This window comes from Geospiza fortis, unplaced genomic scaffold (genome assembly GCF_000277835.1).
Source record: "Geospiza fortis unplaced genomic scaffold, GeoFor_1.0 scaffold85, whole genome shotgun sequence".
In the NCBI taxonomy this organism is placed as follows: domain Eukaryota; kingdom Metazoa; phylum Chordata; class Aves; order Passeriformes; family Thraupidae; genus Geospiza; species Geospiza fortis.
Window position 1 is genome coordinate 1,925,797 of NW_005054358.1, and position 23,733 is coordinate 1,949,529.

The window sequence follows — 23,733 nt, forward strand, 5'->3', positions numbered from 1 at the left end:
GGTGTGGGGAGGGTTCATTGTGATGTTCACCTCGGGAGGGCACCTGTATCAGCTCAGGTGTGCTCTGTGCTGTGGTGGGGGAGTTCCCATCCCAGGCCATGCTATCCTGATCTTTGCCTGCCTTGCAAATGCTGAAGAACATCACAGACATGAGGCAGTGATGTGTCAGCCTCGCTGCTGTTATTGATGTTTGGGTAATGAGAGTTGGCATCTGGAGCTGCTTATCCTTTGTCCTTGAGTGTAGAACAACACTTGGACTGCAAGGGACTCTTCATCTCACGGTCATGATCAGCTGTGGGGGTATGGCAGGAGATCTGAGGGGGAGGCTGTTCTTCCTTGTGGGATTACAGACTTTGAGCCCTGAGGAGCTCATTCCACCTGTCTGCATGACCCCCCTGGCTGTGACTGGGGTAAGAGCTCTGCCCCTGCAGAGAGGGCTGGATTTGGGGTTCTTCCCATCCTGTATCCAGTCAGTCACTTTGGCCAGGCAGGTGCTCTGGAGAGCTGTTTGAGGTGCTTGCAAGCAGCAATAAATGCAGCCCTTGGTGTTTGGGTAGGTGGGGGGAGGTGTTGATATCAACAGGGCTGAGGACACTTGGGGAGGGGAGAGCTCCTAAGCCACAGCAAACTGGCCACCTGCTTCCCAGGGAGATGCTGTCTGTGGATGCAGCTGGAATACAGGGGAGCAGATGGGTCAAACAGGGAAAGAATCTGTCTGGTGGATCCTGTCACCTTTCTGCCAGCAGAACTATTCACCTGGCCACTGGGGTAAGGGAGTTCTGTGGGCTCCAATTAAGCTCCTGCAAAACCTGATGGGATTCAGGTGGGAGATGTTCAGGCTGGGACAGCCCTGAAGGCTCTGTTTGTGCCATGATAGGTCTGCCTGTGTCCTCCCTGTGTGGGGGTAGCAGTGCAGATCATCTCTTGCTGTGCAGCAAGGCCAGTCTGTCACGTTTGTCTGTCTCTGTGGTCCAGTGTCGACATCAGAATCTAATTTCAACCTGCTGAGTATTGGCCAAGACTAACTGAAGATGTCTGTGGGGAGCTCCTCCGAAAGCCAGGCTGCAGGCTGAGCTCTTGGGGTGACTTTCTCCAGGCAAGGCACAAACATAGGTCAAATTACTGTCCTTGCTTTTGGGAGGGTCAGATGGCACCTCTGATACTTCCAGACCTTGCTGTGTGGCTTTGCTGAGCGCTGTGTCTCTAACAGAGGAGGAAGCCACTCCCTTAGAACTGCTGTCTGGCTGGGAAGTGATGTGTGGATGGACATTTTGGAGATCCTGATGCAGGACAAGTGTTAATGGCAAAGTGCTTTTCCTGCAAGACATTAAAGCTGAGACTGAGCCCATGAGCAGGGGCTGGGAATGTCCTCTGAGGGTGACAGGGCTGTGAATTCAAGCAGCAGAGCTTGTCCAGGCTGCACTGGGGAGTCCAGCTCTCTGCTGCTGCTTCAGACAAGGCTGTTTGAACTCCTTGTTCAGCTGGTGAATGGGCTTGTGCCAAACATGTCTCTCCTCCCAGGGATGGTGAGACACTCGGTGGGATGCCTGGCTCCTCGTGGGGTGGGAGCGGCAGAGTCCTTGACTGCTCATCCCTGTCTGGACAGTGACACCTAAGGCTTCTGCTCTCAGCCAGAGTGCCAAGGCTGGTGCATGTTTTGGGAGGGAACACTGCTTCTTTGGGAGAGAGGTTTGCCTGTCAGGGAGCTGCAATCACTGCTGGTAAGGGCTTCCTCAGTGCAAGGACACCAGCTCGAGGGTTTCAAAGGTGATAGTACCTAGGAATAGCACTGGGGTAGCAGGGAGTGCTCAGTTGTGCTGGGAGTGCTGGAAAACCTACTTTTGGAATGAAAGTGTGACCTGATTCCTCTGCTCCATTTTCCCACTCTGTGTGTGTTTACATGAGCACTGCTCCTGCACAGTGCAGTACCTGAGGCAGGACTGAACCTGAGCTTTTGCTTTCTCCCAGTGCTGATGTGTGTCCTGTCTCTCCATAGCCATCAAGGTGAGCTGCATTGGATCCTGTGGAGTGTCCAACAAGATCAATGACACAGCCTGGACTGTGGAGGAGCAGTACTTCAACAGCACGCTGTCCCTGGCAGACAAAGGTATGGTCCACAAAGGCCTGGTGCAGATCTGTGTTCAGAGAAGCTTTACAGAAACATTTCACCAAGACTTCAGCATCCCCTCGATGTGAAAAACCCCTTGGCCTGTGCACAGAGCATGGGAGCCAGGATTAGACACTACAAGAGCTTAGCAGGAGCTGTGCAGGGAAGGATCCTGAGCAGAACTTGGCAGCCACCCTGCAAACACTGCTGGCATGCTCTGGCCTGATCTGCCTGAAGCAGAGCTGTCACAGGGACTCTGCTCCCTGTCTCAAGGCTCTGTGGGTTCACCTGTGATGGTGTTCACAGGGGTCTCAGGTTGAGGGAAGAGATGAGGATCTGACTCCATGCTTCAGATGGCTTGATTTATTATTTTATTATATATATTACATTAAAACTATACTAAAAGAATAGAAGAAAGGATTTCATCAGAAGGCCAGCTAAGAATAGAATAGGAAGGAATGATAACAAAGGCTTGTGCTTCGGACTCTCTGCCCAAGCCAGCTGGACTGTGATTGGCCATTAATTAGAAACAACCAACATGGGCCAATCAAAGATCTACCTGTTGCATTCCACAGCAGTAGATAATCAATGTTTACATTTTGTTCTTGAAGCTTCTCAGGAGGAAAAATCCTAAAAAAAGGATTTTTCATAAAAGATGTCTGTGACATTCACCCTGCTCTGCTTCCCACGTGTGTTTGTGGTGCTCACAAAACACTGATCAAAGCTGGTGAGCAGAAGCCAGTGGTTTGCTGTGAAAGGGGGTGTGGATGTGTCACTTGTGCTCCAGGTGAAGCTCTGGGAGCGTGGCAGGATCAGCCTAGGGCAGTTACCCCTGCTCCCAGTGAGATGGACAGAGATAGTGATGGGCTTGTATTGTCCTGTGGGTAAAGTGACACCAGAGCCTCTGGGGGATCTGGGCCTGAATGAATGCTGTCTTTCTGCTGATAAATAGGTCAGCCTTACCACAAATAATTCATGCTGTGCCCTGGCTCCTGTTGAAATCAAGATGTGCCAGTATTCACCTGCTGAAGGCAGTGGCTGTAACAGGAACATGGCAAAAGCCCAGGGTAGCAGGAGCTCAGCCCTCTGATACTGTTTTGTCAAGTAACAGGAAATGGGTAAAACTGAAATGGCAGTTTCTGCTAGCTCAGCAATTTTCCAGCAGAGCTTTAAGCATCGAGGAGAGACTGAGCTCATTCTTGCAGCAACTGGTGAGAGGGCTGCTTGCTCTCAGGTCCCTGCCAGGGGAGACAGTTGGCTGGCTGGCTCTTGGCTCACAGCCTGGGGGCTGCAGTCAGAGATAAACTGCCTGGGAGGGCAATGGGAACCATTCCTGCCTGATTCTGGATGTGCTGAGCACAGAGAGCCCAGCTGTGGGTGCCAGGGTGGGGGCACAGTCACAGGGGTCTGTAAGGTGCTGCAGACCATTGGGCTTAGATGAGTTGGGAGTTATAGGCTGTGAGTGTGGACTTGTGGAGAGGTTTAAACCTGCAACTGCACTGAAAAATGCTCCTTCCAACTTTTGCTTCTAATATTTAATGATTTGAGGGAGTGCTGTGATCTTGTGGTCAGATCTGTGTGCTGGGCAAGCTGGACAGTGACAAAAACCAGGCAGGAAGGTGGAGTGGGAAGAGGTGGGTGTGCTGTTTGTGGGGCTTGCAGTCTCTGGAAAACTTTGATAGCTGCTTTGGCTGTCAGTTCTTGTGAGGTTGCCCTTGGAAGCCATCCCCTTGATAACTAGGACTAGAGTGAATTGGGAAGGATGCAAAGAAAAGCCAAGGGCTGAAGTGTGCCCTTTGAAGGCCTGACATCCAAATGTGGCCAAAATTTGGTATTCCCATTCTTGAAGTGTTTGTGGGAAACCCTGATCTTTTGGCTGTTGGTTTTCTGGGACCCAGACTCCTGTACACCTCCCAGGGCAGTGCTGCTGCCTGTCACCCACTGGTATCACAGGCTCTGCCAGCCTTGAGCAGGTGCCTGGGGCTGGCAGCAGGGCTGGGCTGCTGGCTCTGCACTGGAGCTGCTCACAGAGCCACGAGCCTGGGCTTGAGTGGGACTGAAGGGACCAGCTGATGTCTCCAGAGCTGCCACAGCTGCAGGCAGGTGAGGCAAGAAACAGCAGTGCATGATTTACCTTAGATGTAGGGAATTGAAGGGAAAATCTGTCCCTGTGGAGTTGTGGGATTGGAAGCTGAGGTGTGCTGTGGTGTTGTTCCTGTCCTGCCTTACAGAGCTGCAGTGAGATTATGAGGAAAGCCCAGCCCAGGTATCAGCCGCTGGTCTGGAGCAGTGTGCTGGGTACTCACAGTCACTGACCTCTGCTCTTCTGCTTTTTGTGTCCAAAAAGTTATGTCCCCCAGCTGCTGGGAGCTCTCAGCCTGATTCCCAGCTGCAGGGAAGCAGAGGAGGAGAGGGTGGGCAGTCCCTGTGTGTGGGGGGGGATTGCAGCCACGGAGGATTTGCCCTTCATGCTCAGGAATTATTGCCCTGGACTTGCAGGTTTGTCCCATGTCTGCATCCAGACAGGACAGCTGGGCCCCTGGGAGGGTGGAAGGGGAGCAGTGGGATGGAGATGAGACAGTGTCAATGGTGCCTTTAGACTCGAGTCCTCCAGCAGAGATGGCTTTGAAGCTGACCCTTGCATTTGCTGTGCTGGCTTGCAGGGATGTGGAACAAAAGCCCTGGGGGCTGGCTCTGCTCCAGCCTGCAGCACAGGGACAGGGAGAGCTGTCTGCTGTCACAGCCCTCCCCGTGACATTGATGCGTGTCTGGGCTGCCCCTCCATGTCCCTACCTCTGTGTCTCCCTGTCTGTCTGTCTGTCTGTCTGTCTGCTTGCGAGGGGCTGCTGGCAGCAGTGTCCTGGCACAGCTCAGTCCTGCAGGGCTGTGCTGGGGGAGCCCTCCATGGCCTGGTGCAGGCAGAGCCTCGGTGCTGACTCAGCCGTGGCATTTTTAGGCTTTCCAGGAATAGCTCTCAGCTGCCCTGGCCTCTCCTGAAAAAAGCATGAAGGAGCTCCAGACAGATGGAGTGTCCCATGTGGGTGTTCCCTGGGTGCCTCCCTGCAGGGCTCACCCAGATGGGAGGGGAAACTGAGGCAGGCTGGCCTGCTGGCTCTTGGGCTGTGGGGTGGGGAGGTCACTGATGGTGATGGCAGGAGCCCAGGGTGAGTCTGGGGAGTTGGAAGCATTTCCAAGCAAGGGCTCCTGAAGGAGCTGCTGGCTCCCACTGCCAGCACACAGCTGCTGCTCTGGCCAGCACCAGCAGCCACCCGTGACAGAGCACCACAAGCAAAGGTTACTGGTGGCATCTGGTGTGGTCCTGCAGGGGAATAAAAAGCATGCAAAACCCCCAGGGTGAATCCGTGCCTGTTACTCCAGGTAAGGGGTGGCTGTGCCCACCTTCTCCCACCACAAAGCAAAGAGCAGAAGGGAGGGTGGGACTGCTGGAGGCCCTGGGGTCAGGTGGAGGAGCTGCCTTCCTGCCATGCCCCCAGAGGCCTTATCCACACAGGGGATGTCACTGCTCAAAATGAGTTGAGGAAGGGAGGAATTTGCTTCTGCCTCAGAGGACTCTTCTGTTCCTGCCTTGCCCCCACTACAGAAATGCTGTTACTTCTTGTCTTTGAACAAGTGAATTTTAGAGAAAGGTAAGGAGGAGCAGCATGTCCCTGCTGGGGGCAAACTGGCAGCCAGGCTGTGCCCTGGGGCAGAGGGTGGTTTCAGGCTGTCCTCTGACACCATCCCCAGCTCTCTTGAAAGGGGCTCATCCAGTCTGATGGCATTGGCCTGGATTGAGGAAGGATCCCAGGTGTCCCCAAGGCCACACAGAGAATGGGGCTCTGTCTTGCCCATCCCTGGTGAGTGGCTCAGCTCCAGTGGTGCCACTGCTGTGCTGGCACACAGGAGGTGGTGCAGGGAGCAGGCTCAGCCTGACAAACAGCCTGCCTTGCTCTATCCCTTCCCACATCCCGAGCAGTAACTTTCAAAAACACCGATCTGTGCTCTTTGAGGACACGTGGGGGGAAGGGGAGAGGAGGTTTGCAAAACTGTCGAGGCTCAGATTGCTCTGTAAGCCTCCAAGAGTGACTCCACACTTCTCCTCCCACACAGCTTTGCATTGAAGTAAGTGAGGGGGCAGCTCGTCCTCTGGCATCAGCTGCTGCTTGTATTACACACTGCTTTGGGGTTTTTTTCATTGCATGAAAAAGGAGGCAGGCCCTTAAATAACCCAGATGCCCACTTTGGCACTTATTTAAGGCACTTTCCTTTCTCTCCCCACCTTGGAACAGGGTGTGCAGGACCCGGCTGTGCCACTGGAGCAGGTTGGTGACAAGTGCTGCTGCAGAGGACCCTGCTCCCCTCAGGGCTTGTCCCCACCCAAGCAGGGCATCCTGTGTGCCCTGGGAAAGCCTCTGGTGGGGCTGGGCAGGAGCTGCAGGCAGCAGGCAGCCGTGAGGAGCAGGGGATTGTGCTGTAGCCTTGGCAATCACACACAGGCCAACGGTTTAATGAACTCAGGCTCTTTACATCAAAGCTGCTGGGAAGTGTGGAGTGTGCCAGCTGCTGCAGAGCCTCTCGCTGCTCTGTTTGCTGCTGTGCCACAGAGGTCACTCAGCCACCCAGGGCTCCCAGGGGGGGTTGTTACTTGCCTCCTGGAGGGGAGGCTAAGAGGGTATTTACTTTTCTCACTTGGACTTTGGTTGCTCACTGGTGTTGATTTTTCCTTTTGCACAGAAAGGCAAGAGGGGTGGGGGCTGCAGGGTTTCTGTAGGTGTCAGCAGCGCAGGGGATCAAGTGGCAGCGAGCACAGAATGGCACCACTTGTACCCAGCTCTGGGACACAGAGCTGCTTCTCTTGCTCCAATATAATGGAGTGATTCACTCTGCAGAGCCTCCTGCTCCTCTCCCCCTCCCTGCTGTGGCTCTGCCCTTGTTCAGCCAGAGAGGAGCAGGTCCATCACGTGCCTGTACCCCCATGGGGCTGTTCCTTCCCTGCATCTCCAGCTGCACACACAGCTCTTGCCCTGTGGAAGGGTTGTGCATGCAAAGGCAGAGTTTTGTTTTTTTTTCATTCCCTCCTTGTACCTGAGTTGAACTCATGCAGGGAGCTGGCTGTAATTTCCAGCTGACCTTTCTTTTGGCAGCTTGTTAGTTAGCTTGAAGGCACTGCAGGGATTTCCTGGCAGCTCCACATGCTTCCTCTGCTGGCAGATTTCTTGCACAGAGCTAAAAAGGGGCAGCTGTGCATCACCTCTTCCCTGGGGTGGTTCTCTGCCGGCCTGGCACAACACCTTCATGGCCAGCAGCTGGCACAGGGTAACTATCCTGGCTCCCAACTGAATTTTAAAATCTTGGTGACCTGACTAAACAGAATTGTGAGACTTGTACAGCTTGTTCTGTGTGAGCAGGAGGTCTCAGAGCAGCAGGCGATGCTCCTGGACAGCCCCTGCCCAGGTGAGAGCAGCAGGGTGTCCATGGGCAGTGGTGAGCCACTAAGGATGTTCTGGTGCCAGCTCCTGGCCACACTGTGCTGCTGGGCTCAGGAGCAGCAGCTGCAGGTTCAGCCCAGGAAAGCCACACTGAGGGCTCTGCAGTTGCCTTGGGTCACAGCCGCTTCCTCAGCACTTCCCAATTTCTTGCCTCAGTAGACCAGTTAATCCTCTGGGGCTTTTGCAGCATTGCCACACTGCCAGATCCTGCTAATTCACTGAGAATGTCTCTGGAAGCTGCTGACACAGAGGTCTGTGAGCAGTGGAGCCCTCACCTCAGTGCTGAGTGCTTTGCTGCGCCTCCTGTGTTACAGAAAGGTTGATCTCAGCCCCATTACGCATGGGAGGTTGTTCCTGCTGTGTGTTTGTGTGTTTGCAGAGCTGGAGTAAGAGAGTTGCTGCCTTGAAAGGGAGCGTGGAGCCTGCTGGGGCTGTGCTCCGTCACTGCCATACAGCAGGAGAGCTCTCCTTGGAGCTGCACACCGAGGCTTTCCTGGCAGCTTTGCCTGTGCTTGCTGGCAGGTCGCTCCTCTGGCTCTTGGCTGCTCCCTCTGTGGCACCTGTGCCTGCTGATGGCACGAGCAAATGTGTGCATTTCCCCTCCTTTGTTGCAGTTTGTAATCCCCTGTATTAACTGCATTCACCAGAGGCTGAGTTGAGTCCTGTGCTAAAGCTGCAGTGGCTCAGCGTCACCTCAAGTGCCCTGGCACAGAATTAATGCTGATAGAGCCTCCTGAGAGCTAAAGAGCTCTGGCCCCTTGCTTATATGTAATATTCAGTGTTCTGGCTGCAAAAGTGGATGAGGAGAGAGGGCAGGACAGGGTGAGCAGGGTGCTGGCTGCTGGGACTGCAGTGAGACTGGCATCTCTGCCTGACTGACATCTCTGCCTGTAGCTGGGGACTTGGGCTCCTGTGGCACAGTGCAGAGCTAGGGCTGCTCATTTCTCCACTCCAAAGTGGAAAACACAAACCTTCTGCTTTCCTGCTCTCTGCCTGGAGAGCCTGGAGAGGAGAGTACTCAAGCTGTGCAGCAGCAACACCAGAATCAGTCTAACTCAGCACCTTTGGAGGAGCTTGCTTTCCCCAGGGCTGACTTTAGGCAGCAGGAGGAAAGAGCCATATTGCTACAAGTGATGGCACAGGGGCCAGCAGGCACCAGGTACCTTTCTGTACTCCTTGAATTGGCCAACACAGTCAATGCATCACTTGTTAAATAGCCAGGGAGAAACTGCCATATGGTCTGGCCTGCTGTTCCTCTGCTAGAGGAACCAAAAAATCTGTGTGCTCCAAAGGTGCAGCCTGTTCCCATTCCAGCATCCAGGAGGGAGCAGAGCCTGGCAGGGACAGGTGGGGAGGGACAGGGCTTGGGGCAGGAGCCCCACTTCAGCCACTCCTGTCTCCTGTGCCTGGGGTGTGGGGACATTTCCAGGCTCCTAGTGGTGGCTACAGAGCTGATATCATCCTTCTCTTTGGGGGCTGGAGGGGGTGACAAACAGGATTATTCACCTCTTCTGCTGTGTGTAGCTGTGGGTGAAGCCTGGTGAGGCACAGGTGTGTGCTGTGCCACATGTGTGGTTCCTGGCCTGCAGCCTGCTGTGTGTCACATCTGGGCTGGCTGTCCCAGCCCCCCTCAGTGTGAGCCTTCACAGGAGGGGAATGCGCTCACCTGAGTCTCTTGTGTGACCGAGGCACCTCCCAACTCCCTTCTGCTAGCCTGGAGCTCCTGTTTTGTCATGGTGGCTGTGACCCTTGTGCAGAGATGGCTGTGACCACCTGTGACTTCCAGACAGGGACCCTGGGGCTGGGGCAGCCAGGCTGGGAGGAGGATTTGGCAAGTGTCCCCTCAGTGGCACTGGCTGGAACGTGCAGCCCAGCAGAGCTGGCCCCACCAGTGCTGTCAGACCGGGCTGTTTGCACAGAAAGCTGCCAGACAGCCCTGGGAAGGTGGGTGGGACACAGCAGGTAGGGCTGTGTCCTTGTTCCTGTGGGGCTGGCTCCTCCTGAGCCCCAGCCCTGCTCTTGTGCCAGGCAGAGGCTGCTGGAGGACATTTCCCAGCCCTTGGCCAGCTGCTGGCAGGGCAGGGTGTGGGCAGGGAGCTTCCCCTTGTTCTGGAGGGATGATGGCTTTGGAGGGCTGGGGATTTCTCTGGCTGCCACCTCTGCCTGGGCAGGGGCCTGGCAGCACCAGCCAGGGAGGGGTCACTGCTCAGAGCAGAGCCCAGACACTTTCAGCAGCTCTGGAGGAGTGAACTGGACTTGGATCATTTGTCTCACAGTGTAAATACAGACATGGGGTCATTTCAGCCCCCCTGGGTGGGATGGTGGCAGCTTTGCCATGCAGTGCTGCAGCACTGTGCTGTGCAGGGGAACCTTTGGGTGGGAAGGGACCTTAAAGATCACCTTATTCCACTCCATGCTGTGGGCAGGGACACCTCCCACTGTCCCAGGTGCTCCCCGCCCTGCCCAGCCTGGCCTTGGGCACTGCCAGGGATCCAGGGGCAGCCCCAGCTGCTCTGGGCACCCTGTGCCAGGGCCTGCCCACCCTGCCAGGGAACAATTCCCAATTCCCAATATCCCATCCAGCCCTGCCCTCTGGCAGTGGGAGCCATTCCCTGTGTGCTGTCCCTCCATCCCTTGTCCCCAGTCCCTCTCCAGCTCTCCTGGAGCCCCTTCAGGCCCTGGCAGGGTCTCTGAGCTCTCACTGGAGCTTCTCCTCTCCAGGTGAGCACCCCAGCTCTCCCTGCCTGGCTCCAGTCCTGGAGCAGCTCCATGGCTCCTCTGGACAATGTTTGTTGATGAAGCCACTGGGGATCACAGGACAAGGGACTGAGCAGGATCTAGAAAGGGGAGAGGTGACCCAGGGGCAGGACCTTGCACTTGGCCTTGTCAAACTTCCCAAGGCTCCCCCAGGCCCAGTCCCTTCAGCCTGGCAGGGTCTCTCTGGGTGCCAACCCAGTGTCTCCAGGGGATCCAGAAGACTTGGCACCAGCCCTCTGGATCAAGGCATTTCTGTTCTGTAAATGAAATGTTCCAGGACTCCTCCACATCCAGTGGTACAAGTGAACAACCCCAGCCCCAGTGTGGAGCAGCTGAGCCATGAAGGAGAGACCCAGACCTTTCTCTGCTGGAGTCAGGGACATCTCCAAGCTTCTTCTGCACTATGAGTGTGTTGTTACTGCTCCTGCTATCTGCACTGGAGTTTTTCTCCAGGCTGTCAGGGGCAGCAGCTTCTTTTCCCGCAGGAAGGGACAGGCTGCTGCAGGTATGGCCCCACAGCAGAACCCTGCCAAGCCTGCTGCCTCTGCTGCCTAATGACTTTCTCAAGGTATTTTTAGCTGCACATAAACTTCAGGAAAAGCTTTTTTGCATCTGAGGACACTGTGGCCTTTGTTCTGGCTTCTGGGAATGGGGAGGTGCTGGCTCGGCGTGGCTGCAGCGGCTGGCACAGCCCTGTCCCCTCACAGGGTCTGTGAGCTGCCCCTGTTTGAGGGGTCTCAGTGCCCCCTGGGGCAGTGCTGAGCCTCTGCTGCCCTGCTGTGCCCTGCCCAGGCTGGGGAGTGCTTTGGCAAAGCCTCTGGTGCTGGAGGAGCATGGAAAGGGCAGCTCTTCCCAGGTGTGGGGATGGCCATGGCCCCCACCATGGTTGGAAACCAGCTCACCTCTGCCTGCTGCCAACAACAGGCTCTGTGGCAAAGTCCACTTGCAGATGGAATTAGCACATTAAGTGTCCTGGACTGTTGAAGCTCCCTGGGCTGGAGGGACAGGGGTGATGAGTGGCTCCCATGGGCTGTGTGTTCCCCTCACTGCTGGGATGCTGGAATTGGACAGTGGATGCAGCTGTGGGATGGCTCTGGGCACTCTGCCTGATGCTGCATCTCCCCTGCTGTGATCTGGGGATCTGTTCAAGGTCTGGTGAGACACACATTGCCCTGTGTCACTGTGCTGGACTGACACTGCAGGTGTCCCTTGCAGGGAGCTGAGTTTGCTCCTGTTTTCCATGGCAGAAGTACCTGGGTGTTGGCTCAAGGTCAGTCTGTGCCCTGCCCATGCTCACAGGGAAGCTGGGACAAGGGAAATTGCAGATTTCCCCTATTATAACAAGATTAGTCAGCATTTGGAAATGGAAGCTCAGCCTTTTGGAGCAAAGTTGCCAGCTGGAGAGTTTAGAAGCAGTTGCCACCTCCCTTCCCATTGTAAGGGTGCTTGGTTTGGGATTTACCAACTTTCCACCAGGCAGAAGACAGAAATGGTTTTGTGATTCCAAGTTGCAAATGGAGCCTTTGCTGTGCCTGTGCTGGAGGAGCCTCTGCCAGGAGAAGCAAGAAGGAGCCCAGATTGCTGCTGAATATCTGCCTTTCCTCCTGGTGCAGGGGGAGGCAGGCAGGACCTGAGCTCACCTGTGGGCTCTGCTACCTTTCACTCTGCCAGGCACTCTGGATCTTGCTTGTGCTTTCACAGGAGTCTCCTATCTCAGTCAGGACCACTGGCTTTTCTTCATCTTAATTTTGTTAACCCTTGTCTGTGAAATAGCCCTGGCACTGAACTCCTTTCTGCACCAGTGGGTGCCTTGGAATGTCCCCTCCAGGATACTGAGGGTGCCTAAAGATGCTTCTCCCTCTTGGGGGAAGGAGAGAGTGGGCTGGAAGGAGCAGATCTGAAAACAAGAGTTGTTCTTGGCACCTGCAGCATCTCCCTGCTCCATGGAGTGGAGACCAGGCTCGCTGTGCTTCCCTGCTCAGCTCAGGACTGGGTCAGGGCTCTGTGGCCATGAGCCAGGCGCTGCTGTGATGCCCTTGGTCTGTGTGAACTGTGGCAGGAACAGCCACAGTCTGGGCTGGCTGGTCTGGGAACTCCTGTCTGGCTGCAAAGAGCAGGAAGGGCCTTTTCCAGCCTTCGTGGGCAGCTTGCTGCAGGCAGGAGCTGCAGGAGGGATTTGCAGGCTGTTCAGGGGGTCACAGCCAGCAGGGCACTTGGGCTTGGACAGGACCATCAGGCTGGTCTAGGCTGACCTGTGGGCAGTTCCCACCTGGGGACCTGCTCAGACCTTGGGCTACCTGTGCAGAAACTGCCTCAGTGCCAGTGAACCACACAAACCACATCCCCTGCAAGTGATGCTGCCCACACGAGTTCCTGGGAGAGTTCATGGCCTTGCTCAGTGATGCTGTGGGAGTTAGAAACTGTGAAAGTGCTCACAGGTTCACTTCCAGCCCAGCTTTCTGTTGGTGCACCTGAGCTGGGCAGGACTTGGACAGAAATTACTTCTTGGATGGTGCTGCCTGTTATAGGCAGTCCCTATTCCTTGTAGAATAGGGACTTCTACTTGGTGGAGTCTGTGGGCTCATCCTAAGGGTCCTGGAAAGGCTGTGAACTTTCATGCTCCTAGTAGCAGACTCAGAATTACTGCCTGCACCTTCATGTGGGGCTCTGCATGTCACACAGCTGGGAATTCTGGTGGAAATTCTCAGTGGAATTCTCTCAGTGACCACTGTCCTCTGGAGCTCCCACCTCCCTCCCTTGTGCGGGGCAGGAACAGCCCTTGCTCCCACTCCTTTTCAGGTGCAGAGTCCCTGTACTGCAATGCAGAAACTGCACAGGACAGTCCATGTATTCCAGTTACCCATTTGCTTTCTAAAATAGGGATAATGGGTGTAAGATCAATGCTGAATGGTGCCTGTTAAAAGACAGAAACCCTCAGGGCAGCAAACAAGGGCTGGGTTCATCGACTCATTCACATTAACCAGGCTTTATCCCGGACCCAAGCAGCCAAGGCACCTGCTGCACCTCAGCTGGCACCTTTACTGAGCCGTGCTGCCCAGGAGGGAGCAGGAGAGGCTGTCCCACAGCTGCCTCGGGGCCTGTCCAGCTCTGAGCACTGGTCCTGGCAGCGAGGGCACAGCTTGGCTTGGTGCCTCCACCTGGTGACAGCGCCGGGTGCTGCATTTTAGCCTACATAGCTCGGGTTTGTTTGGGGGACAGCAGGGCAATCTGCAGGGAGGTGATGGCAATGGGCAAATCCTGCTCGTCTCTGTGAGGCCAAAGAGTACAAATAGCCATCTCTGCTGTTGTCCCTTTGCAGGGAGGTGTTCTCCCTTTGCAGGGACCCATGATGTGTGTGTGTTGGATTGTTCATCCCTCTGTCCCTGCACTGTGGGGATACACTCACTGTGCCTCGTCCCCATGGGGTGGCTGAGTGTGCAGAGAGGCAGAGATCTGGCTTTTCATAGCATGAATGATGCACCAAGTGCTGCTGTGTCAGGGGGGGATTTACTCTTCTCCTCCCCACCTCCCCCTTCCATGTAATCCACTTAATCCCCTGACGACAGGACTCGATTTCTGTCAGCTCTGCGCAGCCAGCGTTGCTAACGGGCAAGCTGCCTCCCTCTGTCTTACAACAACAAAAGCACCAGCCAGAGCTGGGCTTTGGTACCTCCAGCAATGATTCTACAAAGCAGAACAAACACAGCTCGATTTCCTGGGCATCCAGGTCTCCCTCTCAGCTCTGCCACTCTAAAAACAATCATGTGTACATGGATTTAACAAATATGGATAAACCTCGGTGGTTTTCTTACTGAAGGCAACTTTAGGAGCTGCTGGATCACACTGTGGGTTCAGTTCAGCTGTCACACTGCCCTGGAGGGAATCTGGATGGAGTTGGGGAGTTGGAATCTGTTGTTTTAGCCATGCACTGGATCTTGGCTCTGCCCTGGGCCCTCGAGGCTGTTGCAGAGCAGTGGTTGAAGGAAATGAGTGCCGAGGTTTTAATGTTGTGGCAATATTTTTCTGAGCTCCTGTTGTCTCAGCAGCCAGGCTGAGGTATTGCAGGTCCCTTCTGGGGTCCAAGGGTGGGTGGTTCCAGCTCCTGAACCCTGTGCAGTCTGTGAAGGGCTTTGCATGTGGCTGAGGGTGGAGTGGCTTGATGCCCACCAGAACTCCCTACCATCCTCAGACAGTGCCTGTGATTTCTCACATTCCCCCTGACTGCCTGACAGAGGAAAGACTTGAAGAAAAATAAACCCACAGCAGCCCTGCTCTGTGTCCTGTGTCAATAGCCTGGGATAACCACTTGCTGTGGCATTGGGATCCCTTAGAGCCTGCCCTAAATGACCTTATTTACAGGATATCTTCCTACAGAACCTCTCCTGTCCCAAGGAGGGGTGGGTAGCAGCAGGTGCTGCTGTTGGCTCAAGCACTGCCCATGGGATCTGGAGCTGTCCAGTGGCTGTAGGCAGCAGAGCAGGTGATTCCCTGGGTGGTGGCTTCTCTCTCACTGGTCACACATTCCAAGGTCCTGTCCCATGTACACTTCACTCTTGTTTCCACAGGGGTCCTGACAGCTGGAGAGCACAACTTTCCCTTCCAGTTCCTGCTGCCAGGTAAGATGCCGAAAAGTGGCTGAAGGCCCTTCCCTGTAAGCCTTGGATTTTGCATATACTTCCAGTTCAGAAACTGGCCTGGCTCAGCCTTATGACCTCTTCTTTCTCTCTCAACTCCAGCTTCTGCTCCTACATCATTTGAAGGCCCTTTTGGCAAGGTCCTGCATCAGGTGAAAGCTGTGATAGACACACCTCGCTTCTCCAAGGACTACAAATGCAACAAGATCTTCTACGTTCTCTGCCCTCTCAACCTGAACGACATCCCTGACATCGAGGTAAGAACTGGGGCATGGCTGGAAATGCCAGCACTTCAGCACTTGTGCTTGTCCTGCTGTCTGAGGAGTCACTCAGTGGCTGGACAGCTCTGGCTGCGTGCTGTGACAATGCAAGAGCAGGACAAGGACTCCTTATCTCTCCTGCCTTGCTGTCAGTACCTACTCCAGGTGATTTCTGTCCCTTGTGTGTGTTGCTTTGAAAGGTTTATCTGAATTTTCAGCATGCAGAGAGACACGTTGGCCAACAGCTTCAGGTGCTTGGAGACACTTGGGTTTGGGGAACTTGCTTTGGAGGGGAAAGCAACTAATAGGACAGTAGAACTGTGGGGCTGGAGAAGTGAGACCTGTTGTCTGTGGCATTGCCATGTTCCTGGTTCTTTGCATCCTCTTAGAAGCAAATATTTCTGCTTGCTTGTTTTGAATCTCTTGAGTGTTTTCCCAGAGGCTCTCTGACTCTCTTGACCCAACACCTCCTTCTCTGCCGTCCTGCAGCAGCCCAACACCATGTCCATCACCAAGAAGTTCAACTACAAGCTTGTGAAAAGTGGCAACATCATCCTGACAGCCACATCTGACCTGAAGGGCTACATCGTGGGCCAGGCCATCCAGCTCCGCACGGACATTGAGAACAAGTCCGGCCGCGACACCGGCGCTGTGGTGGCCAGTCTGCTCCAGGTGGGTGCCCAGTGGGGCCATCCTCTGCCCTGTGCTGCTGCTTCTCCACCTCATGGAGGCCTCTGTGAAACTTTGGGGCAACCAAATCTCCACCTCTGGTCCTCTCTACCTTCCTGGGGAAAGAGGACCTAGAACTTGTCTTGCTTTTCCCTGCTCAGACTGTCACACAAGGGTATTCCTGCTCTGGAATATGCCCCTTAGGTCTGTGCTTGTGCCTATTTGACAAAGCAGTTGGGTGGGGTTGTGTCCTGGCTTACATTTGTGGGAGACAGAAGACCACCTGCAGCCTCTGAGCCAGCTGTGTTTCCTCCTGTCTGTGCAGAAAGTGGCCTACAAATCCAAGCGCTGGATCTACGACCTGAGGACCATCGCCGAGGTGGAAGGCTCAGGGGTGAAAGCCTGGAAACATGCAGAATGGAAGGAGCAGATCCTGGTTCCAGCACTGCCCCAGTCCATTCTGCAGGGCTGCAGCCTCATTCACATCGACTACTACATCCAGGTGAGTTTATTTGGAGTATCCCTGGGCTGGGCCGTGGCTCTGTGCCCCCTCCCAGGCTGAGCAGTGTGTTCTGGGGGCTCCAGACATCAGGTGAACCTTCCCACTGCCATGTATCATGAGGATGCCACTGTTTTCCCTTCTCTTCCAGGTTTCCCTCAAGTCTCCAGACGTTTCTGTCACTCTCCCCATCTACATTGGAAACATTGCTGTGAACAGGGTCCCGCTGAGCCCCTCCCGCTCCATCCAGCACATCCCATCTGTGGTGGTCCCCAGTGCCCCCCCAGAGGAAGAGGAGGCTGCCAGTGGCTATCACCCCATGGACAATGTCTCCATCCCCACCAAAAGCCATTCCCAGCAGCAGCCCTTCAGCTACGCCCCAGGACTGAGCTTCCAGGAGATTCGGGCGGACTCGGAGCAGACGGGCTCCCCAAACCACCCCACACTCTGCCTGTCCACGGGGGCCACTGTCCCCTACTATGCTGAGGGGAACGTGGTGCCTGTCCCCACAGCCAGCTCACTCATCCTGCCCCCAGAGTACAGCACGTGGGGATACCCCTATGGTGAGCAGCACTCCTGGGATCTGCAGCTGGGGGGAAACAGCTCCTACCTCAGTCTCTGCTAGCTGTGAACTGCTGGGAATCTGGGGATTCAGTCAGCCTGCTGCAGGCTGTTGTCAGAGGGATTGTGACATCTCTCTGCCTGCTTTAGCCTCTAGAGGAGTCCCCTCTTCCAGCTGTAAAAGCCAGCTGTCCTTCCCACATCCACGCCCAGGCCTGCCCTGGGCTTGTTGTGAGAGGATCTCCCTGTTCTTAAAAGAGCTTTCAGCCTCCCACTGACAGAAAAACTTCTTGGCTTGTGGTGAGGCTGGTGGGAGCATAGCCAGGAAAATGATGTCACTGAAATCTTCTGTCTGACTTGGAGTGGGCCTGCAGCTGGTCTGATGAAGCTGTGGGGGTGGGAGCTGAGAAAATGTCCAGGGTGGAGCAGCTTGGGGAAATCCCAGCGTGCTGGAGTCCTGCAGCCATGCTGGGGTGGCAGGGCCAGCAGGGTGTGCTGGGTTCTGGAGCTGTGCAGGTGTGACAGGGCCAGCAGGGTGTGCTGGGTTCCTGGGGCTGTGCAGGTGTGACAGGGCCAGCAGGGTGTGCTGGGTTCCTGGGGCTGTGCAGGTGTGACAGGGCCAGCAGGGGGTGCTGGGTTCTGGAGCTGTGCAGGTGTGACAGGGCCAGCAGGGGGTGCTGGGTTCTGGAGCTGTGCAGGTGTGACAGGGCCAGCAGGGGGTGCTGGGTTCTGGAGCTGTGCAGGTGTGACAGGGCCAGCAGGGGGTGCTGGGTTCTGGAGCTGTGCAGGTGTGACAGGGCCAGCAGGGGGTGCTGGGTTCTGGAGCTGTGCAGGTGTGACAGGGCCAGCAGGGGGTGCTGGGTTCTGGAGCTGTGCAGGTGTGACAGGGCCAGCAGGGTGTGCTGGGTTCTTGCAGCCATGCTGGGGTGGCAGGGCCAGCAGGGTGTGTTAGCACAGTTGTACCCAAACCAGCCCCTCTCTTTGCACTGGAGTAACAGAACACTCCATGTGTTACTTCAGCCCTGGGTTTGGGCACACGGAGCACGAGTGATCTGGAGGTGCTGGAAGACAGGAGGATGCTTGGGAAAGAAAGGGAGGAACAGAATAGGACTGTGAGGTGGTGATTTTAACCTCCCTGGGCATCAGGGCAGGGATGGGATGGCAGGCTCAAATCCTACAAAGCCCCTGTGCCTCAGCTGGGCAGGCTGTGGGTCCTGGCAGGGAGTGTGTGTTGGTGAGTTGCTGCACTCTGCACTGGGTTACACTGACTGGGGTGAAGGGAACCTCCCAAACCCACCATAACCTCTCTCATTCTTCCTTTCCCCCACAGAGGCACCTCCATCCTACGAGCAGAGCTGCAGCAGTGCCAACTCCAGCATCAGCAATGGCAATTAGCCCTCCCCTGCTCCAGCCCCGCTGGCACTGCCCACCCTGGCACCACGGGGCACCCGCCTGTGGCACAGTCTGGTACAGCACAAGGCGTCTTCTTGTCTCTCTGGCTGCTTTGGGGGGGACCTGCCACATCCCAGCCTGGGCTTTTGAAATCTCTTTCTAGGGAGGGGGTAAAAAAACCAAAAAGGGCAGCCAGAGCAGCCTGTAGGAGAGGTCAGGGAAACTGAACAGTCTCCTGCTGCTGCAGCCAGTGCTGGAGAGCTGGATGTGGCCCTGTGCCCTGGGAGCAGCCTGTCCCAGTACTGTAGTCAACACTAACTGCTTTTCTATCAAAGCACCTGCGATGCCTTATCTGAAACGCTCCTGACTTGGCACAGCCCCACTCTAAGGGAAGGCTGGGCTGTGTGGACTTGCTCTCCTCTTTTAGGGGCTGTGTGCTCTCCACAAATGGTTTTGACAGCCCTTCCTCCTTTGTCCTCAGAGGTCCTAAGGGTAGCAGGAGGTTTCTTGGAGTAAGCAGGTTCGGAAGGTCAGGGACTTTACAAAAGCCAAAAGCACAAGCCCTCGCTGTACCTGAGCTGTGGGGGAAGTGATGGCAGTGTGAGTGGCCATGGGCACAGGGGGGCTCGTGGGGACACTTGCTGATAAGCCCTGGTGATCTCTGGGGAAGATCCTGGTGTGGGATGGGGTGCCCTTTTCCCCACAGGGCCCACCCTTGCTCAGTGCTGGGCCCTGGCACACAGGACAGCAGCACTGGTCACTCTGGAGCAGGGGGACCACACTCCATGTCCCTGCAGGGTGCCCTCTCCTCCCAGGCTGCAGTTAAGTGACCATCAATCACAAAAGTCTGTCTGATGCTACCTCTGAGTGTGCCCAGGGGCCCTGCCCGTGGGATCCCTTCCCTCTGGGTCCCTCTGCTTGGGGCTGTCCCTGGGAGTGGCTGTCCCTGCCCGGGCCAGGGGCCTGTGGTGGCACAGGTTTGCTGTGTGTCCCCTGGGCCTGAGCAGAATGTGACAATGAACACAACCCGTGGGGAGCTGCAGCCTCTGCTGCACCTGGCAGTCAGGGGAACGAGCTGGGTTTTCTTGCAGTTTTTCTTTTGTGCTTTTTCCCCCCACACACCTTGTTTAGCTTGTTTAGCACTGACTGCCCAAGCTGAGGAAACCACAAGCCTCATCCCTCAGAGCCACAGGTGCCCAGCCAGGCTGGAGTTGTGGCCCCCAGACCTTTGGCACCTCAGAGCTGGTCCCCACACAGCCCCAGGCTGGGCAGGCAATACCTGACAGACCTTTAGGAGCATTTCCAGCTGCTGCCTCCTTGCTCAGCCACCTCTGCACACCCTTCAGGCAGCTGGGACAGGCCCTGCTTTGCACTCTTTCTTTGCAAATGCTTTTTTATTTTATTTTTTTTTAAGCATTGAACTGCTTTAAGGGTAGTGTAGCAAAGGTGCCGTTCTGAGCAGTGCTGGCACAAGATGCACCAATGATGATAGAGTGATTGTCATTGTCCCTGAATATATATAAATATATATATATATATGAGATGAAGTTGTTTTTAATGATTGAATTCAGAAATACAAATTTTAATGCTGTATTTAATAAATTATTCTATGAGAAATGCTGTGCTTTTTCATCCATTTCTGATGCTGATCCATGTGCCTGTTCATGCCAAATCAGGAATGCACCTTGCTGATTTCTTACAAAATGAAGTTTTTTTGCTGTCACCAGGAAGGGTGGTGAACTCTGCCAAGGCAGCTTGGGGAAAACAAACACGGTGTGGCCTGTCCACAGTGCCAGGCTCAAAATTCCCCATGGCTGGAGGGAATTTGGCACCACGTGGGCTTGGCTCTGGAGAGAGCAGCCACTGCCCTGCTGCTTCCCAGGCCCTGTGTCCTGAAGCCAGGATTTGTCCAAGTGGCCCAGGAGTCCTGGGCGGTGCTCACTGCTGGCAGGGGAGGAGGGGGAGAGCAGACTCTGCCTTTAGGAGGATGGAGGTGGCATAGCCAAGGTGTGGCTGGAAGGGCTGGAGACCACCAGCCCCAGCTCCTAAAGAGCCATTTGGAATAAACTTGTTGAAAGTGGAAGAAGGCTCCTCCCCACAGCCCACTTTGGTCATCCCATGGCTGAAGCATGCAGGCACTGCCTCAGTGTTGTCACTGCAGGTAGCCTGGGGTGTGATCTGTGTCTCAGACACAAAGATCCTTCTTCATTCTCTTCTCAGCTTATGCTTCTGCCCAGCTCCATGGTTCAGACTCTCCTTTGTTGGGTGGTCCAGCCTGCCATGAGCAGCATTCTTCATCACAATGGGCCAAAGGCAGGTACAGCTCTTCCCAGTGCTCTTCCTCTTCCTCCCACTTGGCTGAACCTGTCTTGCCTGGCTCAGTCTGCAGCTCCCATGGCCTTCCTTGCTGTTGGCTGTGCAAACCCTGGAACCCAAATCCCTTCCACACCCCTGGAAAAATTCCTGTGAGCTGTCAATGATTCTGGACCTGCTGGGTTGGGCTGCAGGCTCCTGACCCAGCTGGGCTCTGGGAGAGGCAGAGAAGGCTGGGAACAGGACTGGTTTCCCAGCTCCTTCCCATCCCTGGGGCTGAGCTGCTGCTGACACATTCAGCCCATGTTCCTTGGCTGGAAAATGGGATTTCTGTTTGGTTGCTGTGGCCAGAGCCACTGGGCTGTTTTTCCAGACTCCCAGCCAGCAGCTGTCCTCCTTGTTCCACCTTTGTTTTGGGAATGTCCTTGTTCCACCTTTGTTTGGGAATGGCCCATCCATGGTGGAGGCTGTGGAGGAGGGAGCCCCCGCCCAGCCCGTGCTGTGCCCTGTCTCTGCAGTGCTCCTGTGCACCTCAGCTTGCTCTCCCAAATTATATTTGCTACAAACTGGTCTTTGGGACCTCCTGCTGTACACTTTGCAAAGCAGGGAGCAAATGGGGACACTCTTGTCTGGTGAGGAGTGTCCATCACCAGCAGCTGCTGTGGAGGGAGCAGGAATGGGCTGGAGCTACACCTCAGGGTGGTCTCCATCCTTTTGGAGGCCAGGGCTGCTCCCCAGCCCAGCTGCTGTGCAGGGGCCCCTGTGAGTCGGGGTGCAGCAGCCATCAGCCAGGGCTGTCCCTGAGCAGCCTCGTTGTGCAGGAGAATTGACATTACAAGTGACAATCAGTGCTTTGCACCCCTCCTGCCCTGCCTTGGCTGTGCAGGGAAGTGAAGCCTGACCCAAAGAGCCTGGCTCATGTTTTGTGGAGCCCTTTGAAATGCAGGGTGGAGGGGTTGGTCCAGCTCTCCTTGAACCCCCCTGCAGGGGTGGCACTGTCAGCAGGTCCTTGGAGAGGGCTTTGGATGCGGGGCAAACCCAGTGTTTGGGTTTGGATTTGGGGCTGAGTTTGGACTCGCCCTCTCCAGAGAGGATCAGCCCCTCTGTTCTCTGTCCACAGCCTCTTCAGCTTCCACCTCTTGGGGAGCTCCTTTAGGCCCTTGATCATCCTTCCCTCCTCTTGCTGAACACTGAAATAAAGAGGAAAAAAGCCCATTTTTCTGATCACAGCTCTGGGGGAAAAACTTCAGCATGTAGGGATTCATTCTAATTCCTGGCTCAGTTTTTTATAGCAATTGTTTTTGAGTTTGTTTGAAATGGGGAGGGGGAGCAGTGGGGCACGAGAGAAGCTTGTGAGTTAATTGTTTCCAAACTCAGTGTCCAATTGAAAACACCAAAAATATAATCAGCTCTTTTTTTTCCTTGCTACTTTTATGTCCTTCATGGTTTTGTTCTTTTCCTGCTCTCCACGTGTTCCACCTCCATACCTTTGGCTTTGTCAGTGTTGTTTGTGTCCTAAACTAAACTCTGCTTTGGCATCTGCTGTCCCACTGCCTGCAGGAGATGGGGAAAGGGGAGTTGGGGGATGCAAAGGCTCTTCTTTCTTTTTGACAATGATTCTTTTTTAGCTTTCCACTGAACTTCCAGGAGTTTTGTAAAAATAAATATTTTCTGCTAGGACATTTTGCTGTTGAGCCAGCACAAGACAGGAGATACAGGGTGTTCTAGGCTCCATTTGGGTTTTATTCTATATTCTAAAATATTTGCAACTATCTGCAACAGGAATGTCCCATCCCTCCTCCCCAAGAGAGACTGGCAGGGTAAAACCCACAAAACTTGTGCCCTTTCTTGTACCACTACTCGTGGCTGTAATTCTTTATTCCTGTGGTTTTCTTTACAGATTTTGGGGTTTTATACAACAATTTGTGATGGCTCTGTACAACCTAAGACTTCTGTGCAATTTATAACTGGGTTTTGAAATGTAAACTTGCAGTTTTCCACGTTTACCACGGCTTCTGGGGAGTATTTTTGTCCTGGGTTTTAACCCCCCAAATGTAAAGAACTGGAAAAATGTAAATAAAGATGATCTTTTTTAAGACCAAGGGTGTTTTGCTCTGGGTATGTGATGATCATAAATGATACCTCAGCTGTCTGGACGCTGAGACCTGATGGTGAGAAGTGGTTCAGGGATGTCAGTGGAGGATCCCCACTGGAGCTGGAGCTTGGAGCCTGGTTTAGAGCTGAGGTTAAAGCAAAGCCACGGCTCCTGCAGCTCGGCAGGGGAATGGCTGGGGTGGGAAGGTCCTGCTGAGCTGAAGGAGCTGCTGCTCACTCCATGGTGAATCACAGAATCATGGAATAACCTGAGCTGGAACGGACCCACAAAGATCACCCATCCCTGCCCTGCCCAGCCCCCCAGCAACCCCACCCTGTCCATCCCTGGCAGCACTGGCCAAAGGCTCCTGGAGCTCTGGCAGCCTCGGGGCCGTGCCCATTCCCTGGGCAGCCTGGGCAGTGCCAGCACCCTCTGGGGGAAGAACCTTGCCCTGAGCTCCACCCTCAAATCCCCCCCGCAGCCCCAGCCGTGCCCTGGCTCCTGTTCCTGAGAGAGCAGAGTTTAGAGCTGTCCCTGTCTCCTCCCTCTTCTCTCAGTTGACTGATCCATTGCTTTTCCTTTGAATACAACATCCTCACCAGCTTTTGTCCAATGATTATTTATTCCTTTTAGGATTTCACATTCCTGCCAAGCTCAGCAGGTTCCAAAATGCTCCACAGAAGCCCTGGCTGGTTACCAGGTAAAACTGCCTTCGTGGCTGGGCTGTGTCCAGCTTTTCACTCCTTTCCTTCTCACTAATCATCATTTGTCTGCAGAAAGGGAGAAACAGTGGATGTGTTTCAGGATATTTACTCTGTAGGAACAAAGAACATGGTCAGGTGCTCAGAAGTGGCTGCCTGTGCCTTGCTGCAGCAAACGCTGGAGAGGAGCCCCCCGAGCCCGTCCTGATGCGGTCCGGCCTCATCCCGGTCCCGGTGCCACCCCGGCGGGCCGGCT

General features: G+C 54.9%; 1 protein-coding gene across 1 annotated transcript; it reads left to right on the plus strand.

Moving 5' to 3' along the window:
* The first annotated feature begins 284 nt into the window (after positions 1-284).
* On the plus strand, positions 285-22,783 carry ARRDC1 (arrestin domain containing 1). The gene is made up of 8 exons (XM_005423839.2): positions 285-300; positions 1,997-2,107; positions 14,919-14,969; positions 15,090-15,244; positions 15,737-15,919; positions 16,242-16,418; positions 16,567-16,978; positions 18,307-22,783. The coding sequence occupies exons 1-8, from the start codon at positions 285-287 to the stop codon at positions 18,369-18,371; spliced, it is 1,170 nt and encodes a 389-aa protein (XP_005423896.1). The 3' UTR covers positions 18,372-22,783.
* The last annotated feature ends 950 nt before the right edge of the window (positions 22,784-23,733 follow it).